The 18772-nt window shown below is 42.1% G+C and overlaps 1 protein-coding gene across 3 annotated transcripts in view; it reads right to left on the reverse strand.

The window, feature by feature from the left end:
• The window catches only part of PXN (paxillin), an 85083-nt gene that overhangs the window by 34620 nt on the left and 31691 nt on the right, over positions 1-18772 (reverse strand). For all 3 annotated transcript variants that reach the window (XM_077461448.1, XM_077461449.1, XM_077461447.1), the window contains exon 2: positions 8527-8744. In XM_077461448.1, coding sequence (XP_077317574.1) covers positions 8527-8744 — 218 coding nt within the window. The remainder of the gene's footprint in view (positions 1-8526; positions 8745-18772) is intronic.

The raw sequence follows: 18772 nt of genomic DNA on the forward strand, positions 1-18772 counted from the left end.
AGTGAGTGTCTTTGTAAAGGGACCTCTGAATTGGCAATAAATGGTCCCTGTGTCATCAATTGGCAAAAAGGCAGTGTCTAATGAATAACGGATTTAACCCCTTCCCGACCGCACGCAGATATACGTCGGCAGATTGGCACGGGTGGACGAAAGTGCGTACAGCTATGTATCCTTTAAGATACGGCATTGCGGGCACGTGTTCCGTGACTGCAGACTCAATGTCCCCAGTCGTGTCATGAGAGCGGAAGAACGGGGGGGATGCCCATGTAAACAAGGCATTTCCCCGTTCTGCCTAGTGACATGACAGATCACTGCTCCCTGTAATCGGGAGCAGTGATCTGTCATGTGAGTAGTAGCCCATCCCCTCCCCCCCAGGTTGAATCACTCCCTATGACACAATTAACCCCTTGATCACCCTCTAGTGTTTAACCCCTTCCCTGCCAGTGTCATTTACACAGCAATCCGTGCATTTTTATAGCACTGACCGCTGTATAAATGACAATGGTCCCAAAATAGTGTCAGAAGTGTCAAATGTGTCCGCCATAATGTCGCAGTCACGATAAAAATCACTGATCACAGACCATTACTAATATAAAAAAACACACACACACACACACACACCCCAAAGCCATAAAACTATCTCCTCCTATATTTTGTAGACACAATAACTTTTGTGCAAATCAATATACGCTTATTGCAATTTTTTTTTTAACCAAAAATATGAATAATACATATCGGCCTAAACTGAGGAAAAAAATTGTTTTATTTATATTTTGGGGGATATTTGTTATAGCAAAAAATTGTCGCTCCAAAAGAAAGCTCTATTTGTGGGGGAAAAGGGACATCAATTTTGTTTGGGTGCAACATCGAACGACCGCGCAATTGTCAGTTAAAGCACTGAAGTGACGGACTGCAAAAAGTGCTCTGGTCAGGAAGGGGGTAAACTCATGCGGGTCATGGTTTTAAAAACGTTCCACTGTTTGATGTGTAATTTGAGCATATACATGAGGACAGTCATATGCCCTCACTACATAGACGAGGCTCTGCCTCAAACTTAGGAATGTACAATGACAGTTACTGCAATTCTCTCTCAACTTAAATGGAACAGTTCTGACCAGACTGAAAAGATTTTCATTAAACTTAAAGGACAGCTGTACAACAGTCAGTCCAACCAAAACTGATATTTCAGGTTTTGGTGGATACTGGAGAGTTAAATAAAAAAATGTGGGTACAGTGCTGCATGACCACGCAGTTGTCATTCAAAGTGAGAGAGCGCTGAAAGCTGGAAATTGGCCTGGGCAGGAAGAGGGTAAATGTGCCTTGTAGGCAAGTGGTTAAACAACCATCACAATTTATATACTTCTCAGGACTCTTGGTAAAATCTGTAAAATGCGAGTTCCTGGATCTGAATACCTGATATGGTCATTATGAGGGGTTCCAATTTTCCACGTTGGATAGAATAATTTTTTCTAAACTTTACACCTTTTAAATAGCTTGCAGGTTTACATTTAAAAAGCCAATAGTCTGGTTTGCCTTCATCCCATATATCAACACCAATGAAGCTTGAGGACAATCTTTTCTAATATTTCAAAGATCAGTATAAATATATCTCATCTGTTCAACAGAAACAACTATACTTAAAGTGACCATTATTTCACTTGGGCAAGAAGCTACCCAAAAAGGCAAAAAAAAAAAACACGACAATAAAAAAGAAAAGGGGAAAGGACAAAAAAATAAAATAAAAATAAAAGTTGGGAGAATTGCCAAAGCAAATCAATCTATTTCTCTGACAAGCTATCTGGGGAACCACTATTTTAAGTCAGTCACGTCATGAAGTAAAAACTATTTATAGGAAAGATCTTATAATATCAGAGCCCAAAAACTCAACCCAAGGAGACCATATTGCCATATACTTAGGGTAACATGCATGTACAGTACAGACCAAAAGTTTGGACACACCTTCTCATTCAAAGAGTTTTCTTTATTTTCATGACTATGAAAATTGTAGATTCACACTGAAGGCATCAAAACTATGAATTAACACGTGTGGAATTATATACTGAACAAAAAAGTGTGAAACAACTGAAAATATGTCTTATATTCTAAGTTCTTCAAAAGTAGTCACCTTTTGCTTTGATTACTGCTCCGCACACTCTTGGCATTCTGTTGATGAGCTTCAAGAGGTAGTCACCTGAAATGGTTTTCACTTCACAGGTATGCCCTGTCAGGTTTAATAAGTGGGATTTCAAGCCTTATAAATGGGGTTGGGACCATCAGTTGTGTTGTGCAGGAGGTGGATACAGTACACAGTTGATAGTCCTACTGAATAGACTGTTAGAATTTGTATTATGGCAAGAAAAACGAGTGGCCATCATTACTTTATGAAATGAAGGTCAGTCAGTCTGAACAATTGGGAAAACTTTGAAAGTGTCCCCAAGTGCAGTGGCAAAAACCATCAAGCACTACAAAGAAACTGGCTCACATGACGACCGCCCCAGGAAAGGAAGACCAAGAGTCACCTCTGCTGCGGACGATAAGTTCATCCGAGTCACCAGCCTCAGAAATCGCAGGTTAACAGCAGCTCAGATTAGAGAACAGGTCAATGCCACACAGAGTTCTAGCAGCAGACACATCTCTAGAACTGTTAAGAGGAGACTGTGTAAATCAGGCCTTCATAGTAAAATAGCTGCTAGGAAACCACTGCTGAGGACAGGCAACAAGCAGAAGAGACTTGTTTGGGCTAAAGAACACAAGGAATGGACATTAGACCAGTGGAAATCTGTGCTTTGGTCTGATGAGTACAAGTTTGAGATCTTTGGTTCCAACCACCGTGTCTTTGTGCGACGCAGAAGAGGTGAACGGATGGACTCTACATGCCTGGTTCCCACCGTGAAGCATGGAGGAGGTGTGATGGTGTAGGGGTGCTTTGCTGGTGACACTGTTGGGGATTTATTCAAAATTGAAGGCATACTGAACCAGCATGGCTACCACAGCATCTTGCAGCGGCATGCTATTCCATCCGGTTTGCGTTTAGTTGGACCATCATTTATTTTTCAACAGGACAATGAGCCCAAACACACCTCCAGGCTGTGTAAGGGCTATTTGACCAAGAAGGAGAGTGATGGGGTGCTGCGCCAGAGGACCTGGCCTCCACAGTCAACGGACCTGAACCCAATCGAGATGGTTTGGGGTGTGCTGGACAGCAGAGTGAAGGCAAAAGGGCCAACAAGTGCTAAGCATCTCTGGGAACTCCTTCAAGACTGTTGGAAAGCCATTTCAGGTGACTACCTCTTGAAGCTCATCAACAGAATGCCAAGAGTGTGCGGAGCAGTAATCAAAGCAAAAGGTGACTACTTTGAAGAACCTAGAATATAAGACATATTTTCAGTTGTTTCACACTTTTTTGTTCAGTATATAATTCCACATGTGTTAATTCATAGTTTTGATGCCTTCAGTGTGAATCTACAATTTTCATAGTCATGAAAATAAAGAAAACTCTTTGAATGAGAAGGTGTGTCCAAACTTTTGGTCTGTACTGTATGTTTGCCGTTAATTCTTCCATTCTCTTTAAATGACTCAGCTAGCCACTCTTTAGGCTGCATTCACACCTGAGAGTTTCAAAGTTGCGTGTTTTTACCGCAATTTTGACCACTTTTTTTGTTCAGGTCACCAATGTAAAAAGGCAGAAAACAGCCTGTAATCTGCCCCAAAAAAGCTCATGTTCTTTTTTTTGAGCTTAGGGTGTTTTTCAGGAGTTTTGCTTCAGGTGACAAACTCTCAGATGTGAATAGTAGCCATTGAAATGAATGGGATTTTGCTTGTTGGGCATTTTACGAGTGTTTTATGAGCTGAAAACGCTCAGGTGTGAATGCAGCATTAATTGTAGGAGCAACATCTGTATTCCAGTGTCTAGGTATGAGTATTCACACTGCGGAGAGGAGAAAGCGGAGCAGCCCCTTTTTAGTCTCTCCCTTAAAGTCCGGATAGACAATAGGGCCATTTCCAGAGATTTCTGATATGACATTCCAGTAGCAATAGAGCAAATTTGAAAGACTCCCAAAGAGTTGTAATCTGGGGGCAAGTCCATCATATGTGGATCATTGTGCCTTTATCCCCCCCCCCCCCACAGCACCAACACTTTTTAGGATAGACTGAAGATATTCTTCGAAGCCTCACAGGACATCTATACCAAACTGGTTAATATGCTATAGTTCTTGTCTCGTATACATGTTGAAAGACTAGATTTAGAGGTTAGGAAGAATTACCTTGCAGGCACGTTCCCGAGTCCAGCATTCATAGACATCGAATGTAGGACTCTGCCCCGCCCCCCCGGGTCACTGGATTTGACAGCTGCAGGAGCCAATGGCTGCGCTGCTATCATTCTATCCAATAAAGAGCAGAGACAATGGGGAGAGGGGAAGAGTGTGTCTCCGGCGGAGTCAAACGAGACTCAGGTGAGTAAAACTAGGGAGTCGGTCAGTGACAGAAAAACCCCTTTAAATCCCAGACTTTTAAGAATGATTGGATAAAATATTTAACCTAGATTATAAAAAAAAAAAAGCAACAATAGGTGCTGGAACACACAGAGTTGGACAGCAGGGGAACTATGGAAGGAAGGTCTCAAGGAATACAAGAAGCCAAGAAATTGCTCATCCCACAAGGCTCTAGCTACAAATAGAATACCTAAAGCACCACTTGTGGGTGCACTGGCTCTATAAACTAAAAGTGCTAAATTGGCATCTGGAAACTGTCAGCCTGCCCATGTATGCAGTTTTAACAGCCTCCCTCTCCTATGCCCCGATTATAAAATGGCCTGCTCTTTCATCCAACTACAGAGGAGTGGACAGGATCCGTCTCCAGCTGATTTAGAGAATGTTCACTACTTATTTGCTTGCAGTTTGCGCACCATTTGCGATAGAACAAGCAGTATGTATGCAAGGTAGCATTGGGTGTAAGGTAGTTCATGGAGAAGAACATTCAAAAGTGTTATTTTATAATATTGGAGAAGCCTGGAGTTAGCTTGGCTTCTTGTGTCTCAGATACTGTAACAGTGAAATGCCCAAGGTTTAAGCGTAACTAAGTGGTGTATCTAAAAACAATACTGCCCCCATTATGGGCACTTTCCTCTTCTCTAGATCTTCCCTGTTCAGCAATCTTAAGCCATCCTGATTGGCTGGAGCAGAATGATGCAAGTTCTGCATATTGGAGTGAATTCATTCTAATATTCCACACCTACATCTTACAGAAACTGGATTTTACACATGCATGGCTGGCAGTGCAAGAAGTGCCATTTTTTTTTTTTTTTTTTTTTATTACTTTGCAGGTTTAGTTCTACTTTAAGCTTTGTAGATTAAACACTAGAGCGAGCTCAAATAAGGGTAATTTTTCACTTGTGTACTGTATGTGTATATTTTTGGGTTTGATGCATCTAAACTCAAAAGAAAAAAAAAAAACAACACACACACACACACAACTTATTGCAGCCTACTGCAATTACTGCATAACTATTTTTTTTTTTTTTAATTCTTTATTTTAAAGATGTGACACAGATACCAGCAATAAGACAACTTCACATTACATATAAACACTGCACATAGGCTATGGTAAACTTCTCCAGTAAATCAACTATACAAAATAAGAGCAGGTAAACGAATGAGGCCACGTAGACTGGCCTAAGTCACTAGTTGAAGTCTAATACAGGGTGGATAGCAGCTTCTGTGCCCATCACTTTTTGTGTTTTCATTGAAAGAAGGAGAGATGGAGACGAAAGAGAAAGATAAGAAAGAAAGAGAGAGAGGGAAAAAAGAGAAAAGAGAGAGAAAGAGAAAAAAAAAAAAAAAGGCATAACTATTTTTTAATGATTTTTTTTCCCCCTTAATATTGACCTGGTGAACCTGCTAATCACACGTGTTTAGCTAACTTACTGTAGTGTATCGACAGAGAAGCAGTGTTGTCACCTTAAGACAGGAAGTGCCCCAATACACCTCCCCCTTTCCTTAACATAGGAGAGAGATGTTCTATAGTTCACAGAAGTAAACTAGGCAGGACTGAAAACAGACTGCTTGAGATAACACAGCAATGACAGGACACACATATACATATACATATATACACATATATATATATATATATATACACACACACACACATATACATATACACACACACACACACACACATCTCTTTTCCTTTAGTACTTTTTTTAGTGTACATCCGATTCAGCCGGGCCATGGCCCAGGACATCTTTGGCGAGCACCCCCGTTGTCTTCTGAGTCCTCTGTGTGTCCCAGAAGACAAGCTGGGCATTCACAAAGCACAGCAGGACTCGCACATGTGAAGTCGCAAGGCTCCACTGCCAGTTTCCCTTAGTTGGAAAGGCGGCGTCTGCACCAGATCCGATGGACATATCGGCCTTGGGGGGCAGACATTGCAGGCTCCCTGGACAGGTAAGCGTCCTTATTAAAAGTAGGCAGCTACAGTGTTTCGCATTTTGCGAGTGAAAAATGAGGGCTGGCGAGGAGCTGGGCCAGGATCACAGAGCACGGATAGCACACTGTTACAGCTTACATTACAATTGCCTCTGCTCTCACCGTCACACACATTCCTAACCCTGCGCCTGTGATAGACAGAATGAGGGTCCAATGCTGGGATGCATTCTGTCCACAGGCAAGGGGTTAGGAGGAGGCAGGGCTGTGTGTGACGAGGGGAGGGGGAGGTAATTTTACTGTAAGCTGCAACAGCATGCTATCCGTGCTCCGATCCCCCGGCTCTCCTCTTCCTCCAGTCATGATCCGGCCCGCCCTCTCACTCTTCTTCTGCCCAGTTGAGGCTGCAATAGTGGGCACTGATAAAGTTGTTAATATTTATTTTTGTAACTTAATTCTATTTAAGTGTCATTTCATGAGATAATTTATGAGGGCATGTTTAGGGGCGGGGCAGGGTAGCGGTTGGGTGGGGCAGCTGGTGGCGAGTAACCCTTGAGGCCTGGCTAGTAGCCAAGGACTTCAATATTGAACCCTGGTATAAAGATATGTTATACGGAAGTCATTTAGGGCACTTTCACACTGGCAGCACCGGGCATCGGCGGTAAAGCTTCGCTATTTTTAGCGGCACTTTTAACCCTCACTAGTGGCCAAAAAAAGGGTTAAACGCAGTGGAGCTTTGCCGGCGCTGCCCATTGATTTCAATGGGCAGGGGCACTCTAGGAGCGGTGCTTTACCGCCGATGCCCGATGCTGCCAGTATGAAAGTGGCCTAAATTACTTCCATACAACATATCAAAGATGCTGCTTGCAGGCCATTTTTTGATGTTCTGCCAGCACACCGCTCCAGAGTGAAAGCCCTCGGGCTTTCACATTGGAGTGAAAGGAGAGGCATATACAGGCGCCATTTTTAGCACTATTGCACCTGTAAAGCACCTCATTGTGAAAGGGGGTCCAAGACCCCTTTCATACTGGGGTGTTTTTCAGGCGCTTTAGCGTTAAAAAAAGCACCTGTAAAGCGCTTTAAAGAAGCCTCATCTGCAATCCCAATGTGAAGGCCTAAGTGCTTTAAGAGCCCTTTCACATTGTCAGCGCCCGAAAAACGCTTGTAAAGCACCGTTTAAACTAGCGGCGCTTTACCAGCGTTTTTCGAGTGCTAGTGGGGCGCTTTTAACCCCTGCTAGTGGCCAAATAAAGGGTTAAAAGCACCCACAAAGCGCCACTGTCAAAATCGCTTTGCAGGCACTTTTCAGGCGCTTCCCATTGATTTCAATGGGAAGGGGGGCTTTAGGAGCGTTGTATTCACCGCTCCAAAAGCGCTGCAAAGAAGCTGCTTGCAGGATTTATTTTTTTGACGCCCTGCCAGAGCAGCGCCTTAGTGTGAAAGCACTGGGCTTTCACATTGGGATTGCAGTTGCAGCTTCTTTCAAGCGCTTTACAGGTGCTTTAACGCTAAAGCGCCTGAAAAACGCCAAGAAAAAAGTCAGTGTGAAAGGGGTCTTAGAGTAATACTTTGACTGGGTGTGTCTTATACTTTTTCCACCGAATTATATAATTTTTATTACTACTACTACTTCCCCTTTGCAGTAATTTTTTTCTTCATTTTATTTCACCTGTGAGTTTATGAAAAAAAAAAAAAAAATGGATTGGGTGGCTCCACAGTTGCCCAGGTAATTTTTATAGCACGGCCCTGAACCAGCTGCACAATGCAGAAACAAGCTCACAATTTCTACTGCAGTCGTAAGCTTGTTTCAATCTGTTCAGCTATTGGATGTCCCATGTATGTCCAAAATACTGAACTCATTACGTTTGGTACCTGCTGTCAAAATAAATAAATAAATAAAATATATATATATTTTTTTACAGGCTTTTTACGTACAGTATATAATTATTACAATAACCATCCAAAGTACCAACATAATTTACTAGATTTTTGAATAATCATGTATGTTTTGATAGCCCCTATTAGGATATGAAAAAAACAAAAAAAAAAAAAAAACAAAACACCACATTAATTTCTGCATCAAAGCCTTTCACTTACTTACCTGCTGATGTGAATATTTATTGGAGCTGCTGGTCCAGGAATCCAAAGGGTCTGCATGGACTGTGCCATTGAGGGACTCACTTGTGGGAGCAGCTGGAACAGAAATTTCTTGGTAGGTTTGGCACCCACTGGGATAGGAATATGGGGTCTCCTCAGATAAGAAGACAGGCCTCTTGGAAATATGAGATGTGGTAGATTCCAGGTCAGCAAGCAATGCATCTGCAATATACAAACATAGTGTTTAGAAAACTGCAATAGTAAATCACTTATAGGGCACCTTAATGAGTACCCAATTAGACAACTTAACTACTTCCACTATGGAACAATTTTTTTAAATTTTGTTATGCACATTAAAATCTGCATTTTTGGCTATAAAAGTATTAAACCCCCCCCCAGGATATGTTCTGAAAACATGGAGCCCTGTAAAATAAAGAGGTGGTAGTTGAAATGTTTTAAAATATTTGTGCAACCATTTATCAAATCTATATTTTTATGAAAGAATATACAAATATGAAATTAGGTACACACAAATCTAATCCAATTTGTACAAAATAAAAAGTGTAATTAAAAAAAGGGGAGGAGGTTGTGTTAAATAGATCCCAAATGTATTAGGCCTCAACACTGTATGCCTATGAAATTTTGGTACCTAAAATCATCAATAAGTCATGCTTTAAAACGTCTGTAAATGAGGAGCCTAGACTTTATTTTGCATCCCAGCATGCATGATGTGCAATTGACATTTATGTGTGCTGCATTTGTGCTTATGCATTTGAATGAGTGTGTGCATGTTATTTTCCTTTAATTCGATTTTGCAATTTACATTAACACTTATATATTTTTACTTCAAAAACTTTGTTAAAAGTTGCAGAAGGAGCATGAGAGCTTGTGAACCAGAGGGAAGAGCAAACAATCTGTCCCCACTGACAATAAGGCCCCTTTCACACTGGGGCGGTTTTATATAGCGCCTGAAAAAAATGGCCCCTTTCATACTGGAGCAGTGCACTAGCAGGACTTCAATGCATTAGTCCATCTTCCAGATAACCCCATGTTAGGACAGAAAGGCCACATGTACACTGCTGCTGGTAAACGGACGTTCAGAGGCAGTTGGGTGCTTTTTTCAGCTGCCCCTGAACTCATCCAATGTTATCTTATGTACATGTACACAGGTTCGTTTAATGTCGTTTTTAGGCAGTTGAGTTTAGAAGCCTTTTTGGAAAGCAGAAAAAAAAAAAAAAGACACTTTTTAGAGGTATTTCAAGCGATAAATGCTTCCAAACACGTCTTAAAGCAGTAACTCGCATTTGGTCGTGTTTTGTTTATAGGCCTTTTTAATTTTTGGCTATTTTGAAAAAAAATTAAAATATTTTTTCAAACGCTTTTAAACGCAGCAAAACTAACGTTTTAAACATGGGTTACTAACTGTTCGTTCAGGAGAGGTTGTAAAAAATGTCCCGTGTACATTAAGCCAAAGGATTCAGATCAAGTTTACAACTGATAAGTGGGATCTGCCAAGATAGTACAGACAAGGTTAATTATGGTAATCATTTTCATTTTACCACTTTATATACATCAATGATATACTCCACGTTGCTAGACAGAAAACACTGTAGGTGTGTTCACGAGTGAAACTGTCAGATGTTGAGATGTGTGTGTAGAAAGTTTGTGTATATGTGAAGAACAGCTGTCAATGGAGAAGGACCTGGGTGTCCTGGAAGCTCATAAGCTTAACAGCATGCAATGCCAGGCTGCAGTTCCCAAAGCAATCAAAATCCTTTGTTTTGAGAGGTTTAGACCCCGGAAATATATAATTTTGTCCCTGCACAAATTAGTAAGACCTCACCTGGAATATGCAGCTCCAGTTTTGGCCACCAGTTTTCAAAAAGAGGAACTGAATTTATTCCCTCTTGAGAAGAGGAGATTAATGGGGATATGAGCAACATGTAGAAATACATAAGTGGCCTATATAGTGAACTTTCACTTTAGGATCACAGAGGACAAGGGGGCACTCTTTACATGTGGTGGAAGAGAGATTTAATTTCCAAATACGGAAAGGCTTCTTCACAAGAAGAGCTGGAAATAAGTGGAATAGACTCCCTCCAGAGGTGGGCAGACGACTGTCTTAAAAAAGGCCAGATTCTTTCCTAAAATGTACAGAATATAACTGGATACTAATTTTTTATAGGTAAAGTTGATCCAGGGAATATCAGATTGCCTGTTGGGGGATTAGGAAGGACATTTTTCCCCTGCTAGAGCAAATTGGATCATGCTTTATTGGATCAAGAAACAAAACAATAAAAACAGTCCCTTCTATTTGTTGAACTGGTTGGACTTGTGTCTTTTTTCAACCTAACTATGCGTTTTTGGAAAATGGAAGAAACAGCACAAAGAGGGAAACAAAATATCAGGGAGAACATACAATCTTAAAGTACAACAGTGGCCCCCTGATGAAAACTGAATGCCAAATCTCTGTGCAGCAAGGGTGGGCATGCTGTCCTATAATGATCCCCCAACCAGTTCTGAGGAAAAATTCTGGCCAGCCAAAGTTGAGGAAGAATTATTTTCATATTGATTTTATAAGTTTGTCATCAATTCTATGATCATATGATGAAAAGTGGGCAGATTTATGTCATGCCAATTATGAAAAGCAGATTTGTTGTCACGACTTTCACACCACTTCAATTTTATTAGCCCTTTAATTCCATCCCGTAGCATTTTTTTTCCCTGCAAATTTGTTTCATAAACCGCTGTGAAAATATCACATGGTATAGCAAATTGCAACAACCTTTTTATTCTCCGGGACCTTTGCTTTAAGAAAATATTTCACTTTTTTAGGTTTTAAGAAATTTTCTGCCCAAAAAAAAAAAAAAAAGCTAATTTTTACATTTATGTGAGAAATGTCAGCATTGACAGGTAGTGGTTAAAAAACGACTGTATAGAATAATAACAAACGACTAAAAGAATTGATCAAATGACAGTATATCCAATCAGGTATACCATCATACAATAAAGCTGCACCTGTGAATCTAAGGCCCCTTTCACACTTGCACAATCTGAAAGGCATGCAACTTGAAACCATGTCTATGTGATCTTGAGGTTTATGGACCTCAAGTCGCATCAAAGTCAGACCAAAGTAGTGAAGGTACTACTTTGAAGTCACACAGATACGAACAGTATGACTTGCCATGTGACATTGCATTCCCAAGTCGCAGGCAAGTCACACAAGGGTGAAAGGGGCCTAAAGGATATTTTACTACGAGATTGTGACAGCCCTTTTATTACAGGTATTTATATAGTTCAGGCAATTTACACAGTGCTTTACTTCAGCCCCTGGCCCGCAAGAAGCTTACAGCTGTGGTATCTACCTCACAGATACATGCATGCATACACATACTAGGGTCCATTATGACAGGAGACAATAAAATTACCAGCTTGTATTTAGATTATAGGAGGAAACTAAAGTCCCCAGAGAAAAGCTACACAAGCAAAATATATGCTGGTAACGTTCTATTTGGGACTCAAATTGAGAGCCCTATTGCTACAAGGCATCAGTGCTAAACAAACTACTTAGCAGCCCCATAAACGAGCAAGATAAACAACTGCTTTGGCAAGACTATTTTGCAGACTAGTTTATTTTATTGTTATCTACAGCATGGTTTACAGATTGCTGCTTCTTTCTCACAAGAAATGCTATGAAAGAAAAAAAGGACTTGCTTAACACCCCTTAAAACAAAGTTCAATCTTTGGATGAAGACTACAACAATAAAAGGTTCTTCCACCTTTCGTTCCAGGAGTACAAGGAAAATCAGGCTGGGGGTTTCAGCATGCCCAGGAGGCACAGATGCAGCATACAGCAGATTAGGCTGGAGGCTGCACCCATGCCTCCCAGATGCTTTAAAATGCCTGGATGTAAGCGGTGCACCTAGACATCCCTGAGCGCAATGGGCCTTAACAGGCTAGACAGAACAATGTATATGGGAGGATGTCATAAAGGAACACTTAATGGATTTCAGTCAGCCATCATCTCTAGCGTCTTCAGTTAACCTGTACAGTACTATAGGGCAGGAGTAAACAAATAACCTTACAATTCAGGCCTGCCATGAGGAAGCAGAGCCCTGGATTTCTACCAAGATGGCCAACACCAACAGACAGTGCAGAATAAGACATGGCAAGCAAATCATGAAGAGGACTAGTGCTTTGCCTTCTGCTTTCCTTTTTCAGCATAGCTTCCAGAGTTCAGCTCCCCTTTCACACTGGGTCATTTTGCAGGCGCTATTGCACTAAAATAGTGCCTGCAAACCGACCTGAAACAGCCGCTGCTGTGTCTCCAGTGTGAAACCTCCCCGCTAGAGGCCAAATAGCACCTACCGCCGGCGCACCTCCCACCCCAGTGTGAAAGAGGCCTTAAAGCTGAATTTCAGACAGATATAAAAGATGCAACTATGTAATCGTTAATGCAACTCTGTAATGATGAATACATCACTAAATATATATTTTTAAAATAAAATTAGTGCTAGTACCTGAATCTGACCTGTTATCAGCCACTGGTGCATGGTTCCTGTACAGCAAAGCTGGAGTGTCAGAGGAAGAAGCAGCACAAAGCCAATTTATGTGCTGGTAAGAAGCATACTGATCAGCGTCAGATGTGCTCCTCATTGAGCCATTTCTCCTTTCAGGCCCAGTTCACACTGGTATGGTGTTGCAACCACATGCAATTTGGACAGGAATTGCACTGCATTTCTGTTAAAATCACATGTGATTCTGCAGCAATGCAATTTGGGCTGTTCATTTTGTATGGCTCAAATCGCACCACATCCGTACCAAAATCATGCAGCACTTTTTTTTTTCATCGCACCAGAATTGGACCGCATGGGTGTTCACACCCACGGGATCTGATTCTGCAAACAGATTTTGGGGTGTCATTAACATACACACCTGCAGTAGTTCACATGAATGGGGTGAGATTTTGATGCGATGCAGGAAACAAACAAAAATCCCTATGAAATACGCACATCTAGCAGCAGAAAAAAGTGCTGCGGATGAAATCTTCCAATCTGAATATTGCTGGTTTGGCAATTGTATCTTTTATTGGGCTGTTTATTTTTATCTCTCAAATTTTGGCTGCAGTTCTGCTTTAATCAATGACCTGGAACAAGTATTACAGTCAAAGTAGGGATTAAAAATATAGGACGCCAGGAGGATCAACATAACCAGGCAGCTTCAATTTTCATAGATTTCAGATATGGCAGCCCAACTTTCAGTAGCATAGTTTTATGGGTTACTTCTTTTTTTTTTTAACAAGTTTAATTGCAAAATAAAAAGTACTTTTCCAAATAAATTGTGAACATTGTTGCATATGTCCAGTTAATATATTTAGCTTGTTCACTTGCTATGTATAGGTGGATAGAATGTCAGACCCTAGACTACCTATTAAGGGCTTTTGCACACAGGCTGGCTGATCTCATTCAGCAGCCTAAGTGCAGTGAACAGCCTGTCATTGACACGAATGGCTTTAGTCTACTGTACTCGCGTATACAGTGGTACAGACTGTTTATTTATTTATTTTTTTGCATAGTTATCTTCATGCAACAGCCCTAAATGGGTAACGGTTTAAGCCCATGCCCTTGCACTTCATTACAAAACAACTTCTAATGAAAAGAAAAAAGGATTGCACTGGGATGCTAATCTTTCTTTCCCGTTGCTGAGTTACAATAGAAACATACACTGGTTCTGAGCGGTATCTTTATAAAGTGGAACTATGGCAGGTCACGGGAGCATTTGCCATAATTTGCAAGGGGGATGGGGAAAAAAAAAAAATACCTCCTAGCAATTAACGTTTAAAAGATTTTAGTTCCGTTTTATCTTTACACACATATGGCTGAAAACTTTGTGCATTACAGTATGGAAAACGAGATGTGAGTAATTTGTAAAGACAATAGTTCACAAATAAGTCACACAAAATACACCTTATAACCAAGATAAACTAAGCAAAGTGTAAAATATTGTTTTTAAAAATTACACTAAACATCCTTATTCCCCCCCAAAAAATCATCCACATATATTAACTGAACAATGGTCCCGTAATCCATTTTTTATGAAATCATTTGTTACTCTGTTTTTCCGCCTTCTTGTAACGACTCCCACGACCTACCGAATCCTCCCCCAACCCCCCTCACTTCCATTCACATGGAAACAGCAGTGCGCCTTAGTTGCGGTCATGTGCACTGCTCCATGTACATGAGTGGTTAACACTTCTGGCTGGCAGCACTAGGAATGCCAGTTCAAATCCCAACCACGGCACTACCTGCCTGGAGTTAACCTACCAGAACAGGCTAATTGGCTCCTGAATAATTGGCCCCAATATGCATATGTTTGAATGAGAGTTAGGTTGGCCATAGGCAATACATATATTTTTCCTTCCATCTGTGAAAATTGATGGACTCCCCCAGTGTTGATGGGGGAATGCCCGCTGCGCTATGGTTTTCTGGTGGCAGGGGGCATTCTCTACTAGCAGAATTCAATGGTTACTGCTAGCAGCTATATATTTTATTTTTTAAACTTTGTCACTTTAAATCTTAAAATAAAGATGCGATACTTACTCGCTCTGTGCAATTAATTTGCACAGAGCAGCCCCAAAGCCCCTCTTCTGGGTCCCCAGCTGATGCGCCGGCTCCTCCTGGCCAAGTGCCCTCATAGCAAGCTGCTTGCAATAGGGTCACTTGCACAGGCTCAATCCTGAGACGGGTTAAAGCGGGAGTCCACCGGGACTCCGCGTTTTTTGTTTTTTTTTTAAAGCCAGCAGCTACAAATACTGCAGCTGCTGACTTTTAAAATAGTGACACTTACCTGTCCAGCGCGCCCGCGATGTCGGCACCCGAAGCCGATCTCTAGATCGCCTGTCGGGTCCTGCCGCCGCCATCTTGGGTATGGGAATCAGGAAATGGAGCCTTTCGGCTTAATTTCCCGGTTCCCTACTGCGCATGCGCGAATCGCGCTGCGCAATGACGCTCCCCGCTGCCTCTGGGATCTGTGTGTTTCCCAGCAGGCAGCGGGGCACTTGCGGGAAGGGGCGGGCACTTGCGGAAAGGGGCGTACGTTACGCCCCTTTCCGCAGAGAGCTATCCCGGAAGTGGGTGCAGTTACCTGGATTATCCAGGTAACTGCACCCCCTCCCCCTGAAAGGTGCCGATTGTGGCACCGGAGGGGGGGAGGGTTCCGATGAGCGGAAGGTCCACTTTAGGGTGGACCTCCGCTTTAAGCGCTTCTATAAACAGAGCCCAGCTTGGCACTGCCCCCCCCTTCGCAAGATTTGATTGATAACAGCAGGAGCCAATGGCTCCCACAGCTGCTTCCGAGTCCTGTGAAGGGAGTGGGAGCAAGGGAGCGAGGGAAAGGGGAGGGCGAAAGAGGGAGCGAGGGAAAGGGGAGGGCGAAAGAGAGGGAGCGAGGGAAAGGGGAGGGCGAAAGAGAGGGAGCGAGGGAAAGGGGAGGGCGAAAGAGAGGGAGCGAGGGAAAGGGGAGGGCGAAAGAGAGGGAGCGAGGGAAAGGGGAGGGCGAAAGAGAGGGAGCGAGGGAAAGGGGAGGGCGAAAGAGAGGGAGCGAGGGAAAGGGGAGGGGGTGGAAGGGAGAAAAGGCAAGCAAGACATCAGTGCTGCCGCTTATGGGTATAGCACTGGATCTGGGTCAGGTAAGTATTCGGTAGGTCATCATCATGGAAGCTTTTTACCTTAAAAAGGGGGCTGTAAAGGCAGATTTTTTTTTTATCTTGATGCATTAAAGTGGATGTAAACCTGTTTCATGAAATTTGAGCTGTGCCCATCCGTTTTCTTCTCTCTCTCCAATGCTTCCGTGGCTTTCTCCTGCCCCGTAGTTCTGTCATCAGCCTGATAACTGACAAGTTCTGACACAGGAGAGAAGAGGAGCCTGAAATGTGTTGCGGGAGGTTGTTATAAATAAATTAGCAGACAGCTTGCCTTCTCACAGCAGAGCTCTGCACATTTCTTTCTTCACCAATGTGGAGGGGGGGGGGGGGGCTTTCCTCCAATCAGCTGTCTTGGCTGTATGCAAATAATCCACTCCCAGTGCTGAACAGGAAGAGAAAATATGTAACCCAATGTGCACTTTCCAAAGGATATCTACAGCGGAAGACAGCAGATATGCATGTAAAACTTATATAGGGTGATTTGTTTCACCCCGGTGTATCATCTGTGGCTGTTCACTTCACTGGGTATATGTGAGGGTTTACATTCACTTTAACCACTTTTCGACCGCTGCACGACGATATACGTCGGCAGAATGGCACAGGTGTGCAAAAGGGCTTACAGTTACGTCCCCTTTAAGAAGCGGCACTGCGGGCTCCGCGTTCACCATGACCGCGGGTCCCCACGATTGTGCCACGTAGAGGTAGAACGGGGTGATGCCTTCGTAAACAAAGCATTTCCCTGTTCTGTCTAGTGATAACTGGGAGCGGTGATCGATGTCATGTGTGTTGAAGCCCACCCTCCCAGTTAGAATCACTCCCTAGGAGACACTTAACTCCGTCATCGCCCCCTAGTGGTTAACCCCTTCACTGCCATTTACGCAGTAATCGGTGCATTTTCATAGCACCGATTGCTAAAATGACAAATGGTCTCAAAAGTGTCCGGAAAAAAGAAAAAATATATATATATATATATATATATATATATATATATATATATATATATATATATATATATATATATAGCAGCTCACCGCCATTATTAATAAAAGATAATAATAAAAAATGCCATAAAACCTATGTTGTAGATGATATAAATTTTGCACAAACCAATATATATACGCTTATTGCAATTTTTTTTTTTACCAAAAATATGTAGAATACATAATAGCCTAAACTGGGGGGGGGGGGGGGGAAACATTTTCGGGGGATATTTATTATAGCAAAAAGTAAAAATATTGCGTTTCTTTTCAAAATTGTTGCATTCTTTTGTTTATAGCGCAAAAAAATAAAAACCGCGGAGTTGATCCGTGGGGGGGAATGGGGGGGGGGTGGATTGGAGGACATCAATGTTCGTTTGGGTACAGCGTCGCACGACTGTTGTCAGTTACAGAAACGCAGTGCCAAATGGCAAAAAGTGCTCTGGTCAGGAAGGGGGCAAATCCTTCCAGGGCTAAAGTGTTTACGAAAAAAAAAAAAAAAAAAAAAAATCAACCCTTTCGCTTTTACCATCACTTTAAGCAAAACCTGCTTTTTGTGCAAAAGCAGCAAAACTGAACAGCTGGAGAGCAGATGTTCATAACAATTTAATTAAGCCTGCAGTACCTTTGATGTTATTGCACGTTAGATCTTTTGCATAACTTTCTGTGAAAACTTGGGGACAGTACTCAATTTTCTCTGTGCAAACTTGGGGAAGCTTTAAATCCAATTCCCTCCCCCATAAACAACAAAAAAAAAAACCTTTATTTCAGCACTCGTCACTGCATGCCCCTTGTGTAGAATGCTGCAAGGTAAAGTAAAGCACAGATAAACAGGATACAAACTGCAACCTCAGAGACTCTTACATTTCTCAGACTGAGTCACTTCATCAGCCATTTCCGGATTGCCACTCACAGTGTATCACACACAGGAGTTAAGATTATCAAAGCACAATGCAGTGGCCAAAGGTCAGCAGCTGCACACACACCCAGGAAACTCTGAGCTGTACTCATATCCAGCTAAGACATAAAAGGAATTGAGAGACTTCAATCTGCGGTCAGATGCGGCCCATTCCCTAAAAGCACAACAGACGACTAGATTTGCAGTGGTCTGAGTCAATGTTCTGAATGTTGCTTACCTCACAGCTAAGCAATTTCCATACTAATCCTCTCCAGTAAAGATATCATCATACAAGATTTTTGTGGAGTCTATGGCAAGCAGGCAAACAGTATTTCAAAAGGCTTATTCAACCTTAGAAGAAAAAAAAATATCTTTTGCTGCATTCTCCAGAATTGGCAAAAAACATGCACTTGTCAAAGTCCTTTTTTTTTTAATTACATCAATTTAATATCAACCCTTTGCAGGGAAGTCCCATCTGGGCTTTTTACGGCTGTGACTTGCACTTTGCCATTTATGTGAAGTTTGTGAACGGAAGGAGATCCATCACAACACATGCAGAAACGTGAAAAGTGTATGCATCTAGTCATTTCTAACCAATGTTAAAACATGCAGCCTGTGGGAATTCTCAAACTAGAGGGCAGGTAAAACTACAGAAACCAAGCAGTTTAAAGAG

The sequence above is a fragment of the Lithobates pipiens genome, unplaced genomic scaffold (genome assembly GCF_037356315.1).
Source record: "Lithobates pipiens isolate NorthernLeopardFrog02 unplaced genomic scaffold, aLitPip1_a1.2 Scaffold_3, whole genome shotgun sequence".
Classification (NCBI taxonomy): domain Eukaryota; kingdom Metazoa; phylum Chordata; class Amphibia; order Anura; family Ranidae; genus Lithobates; species Lithobates pipiens.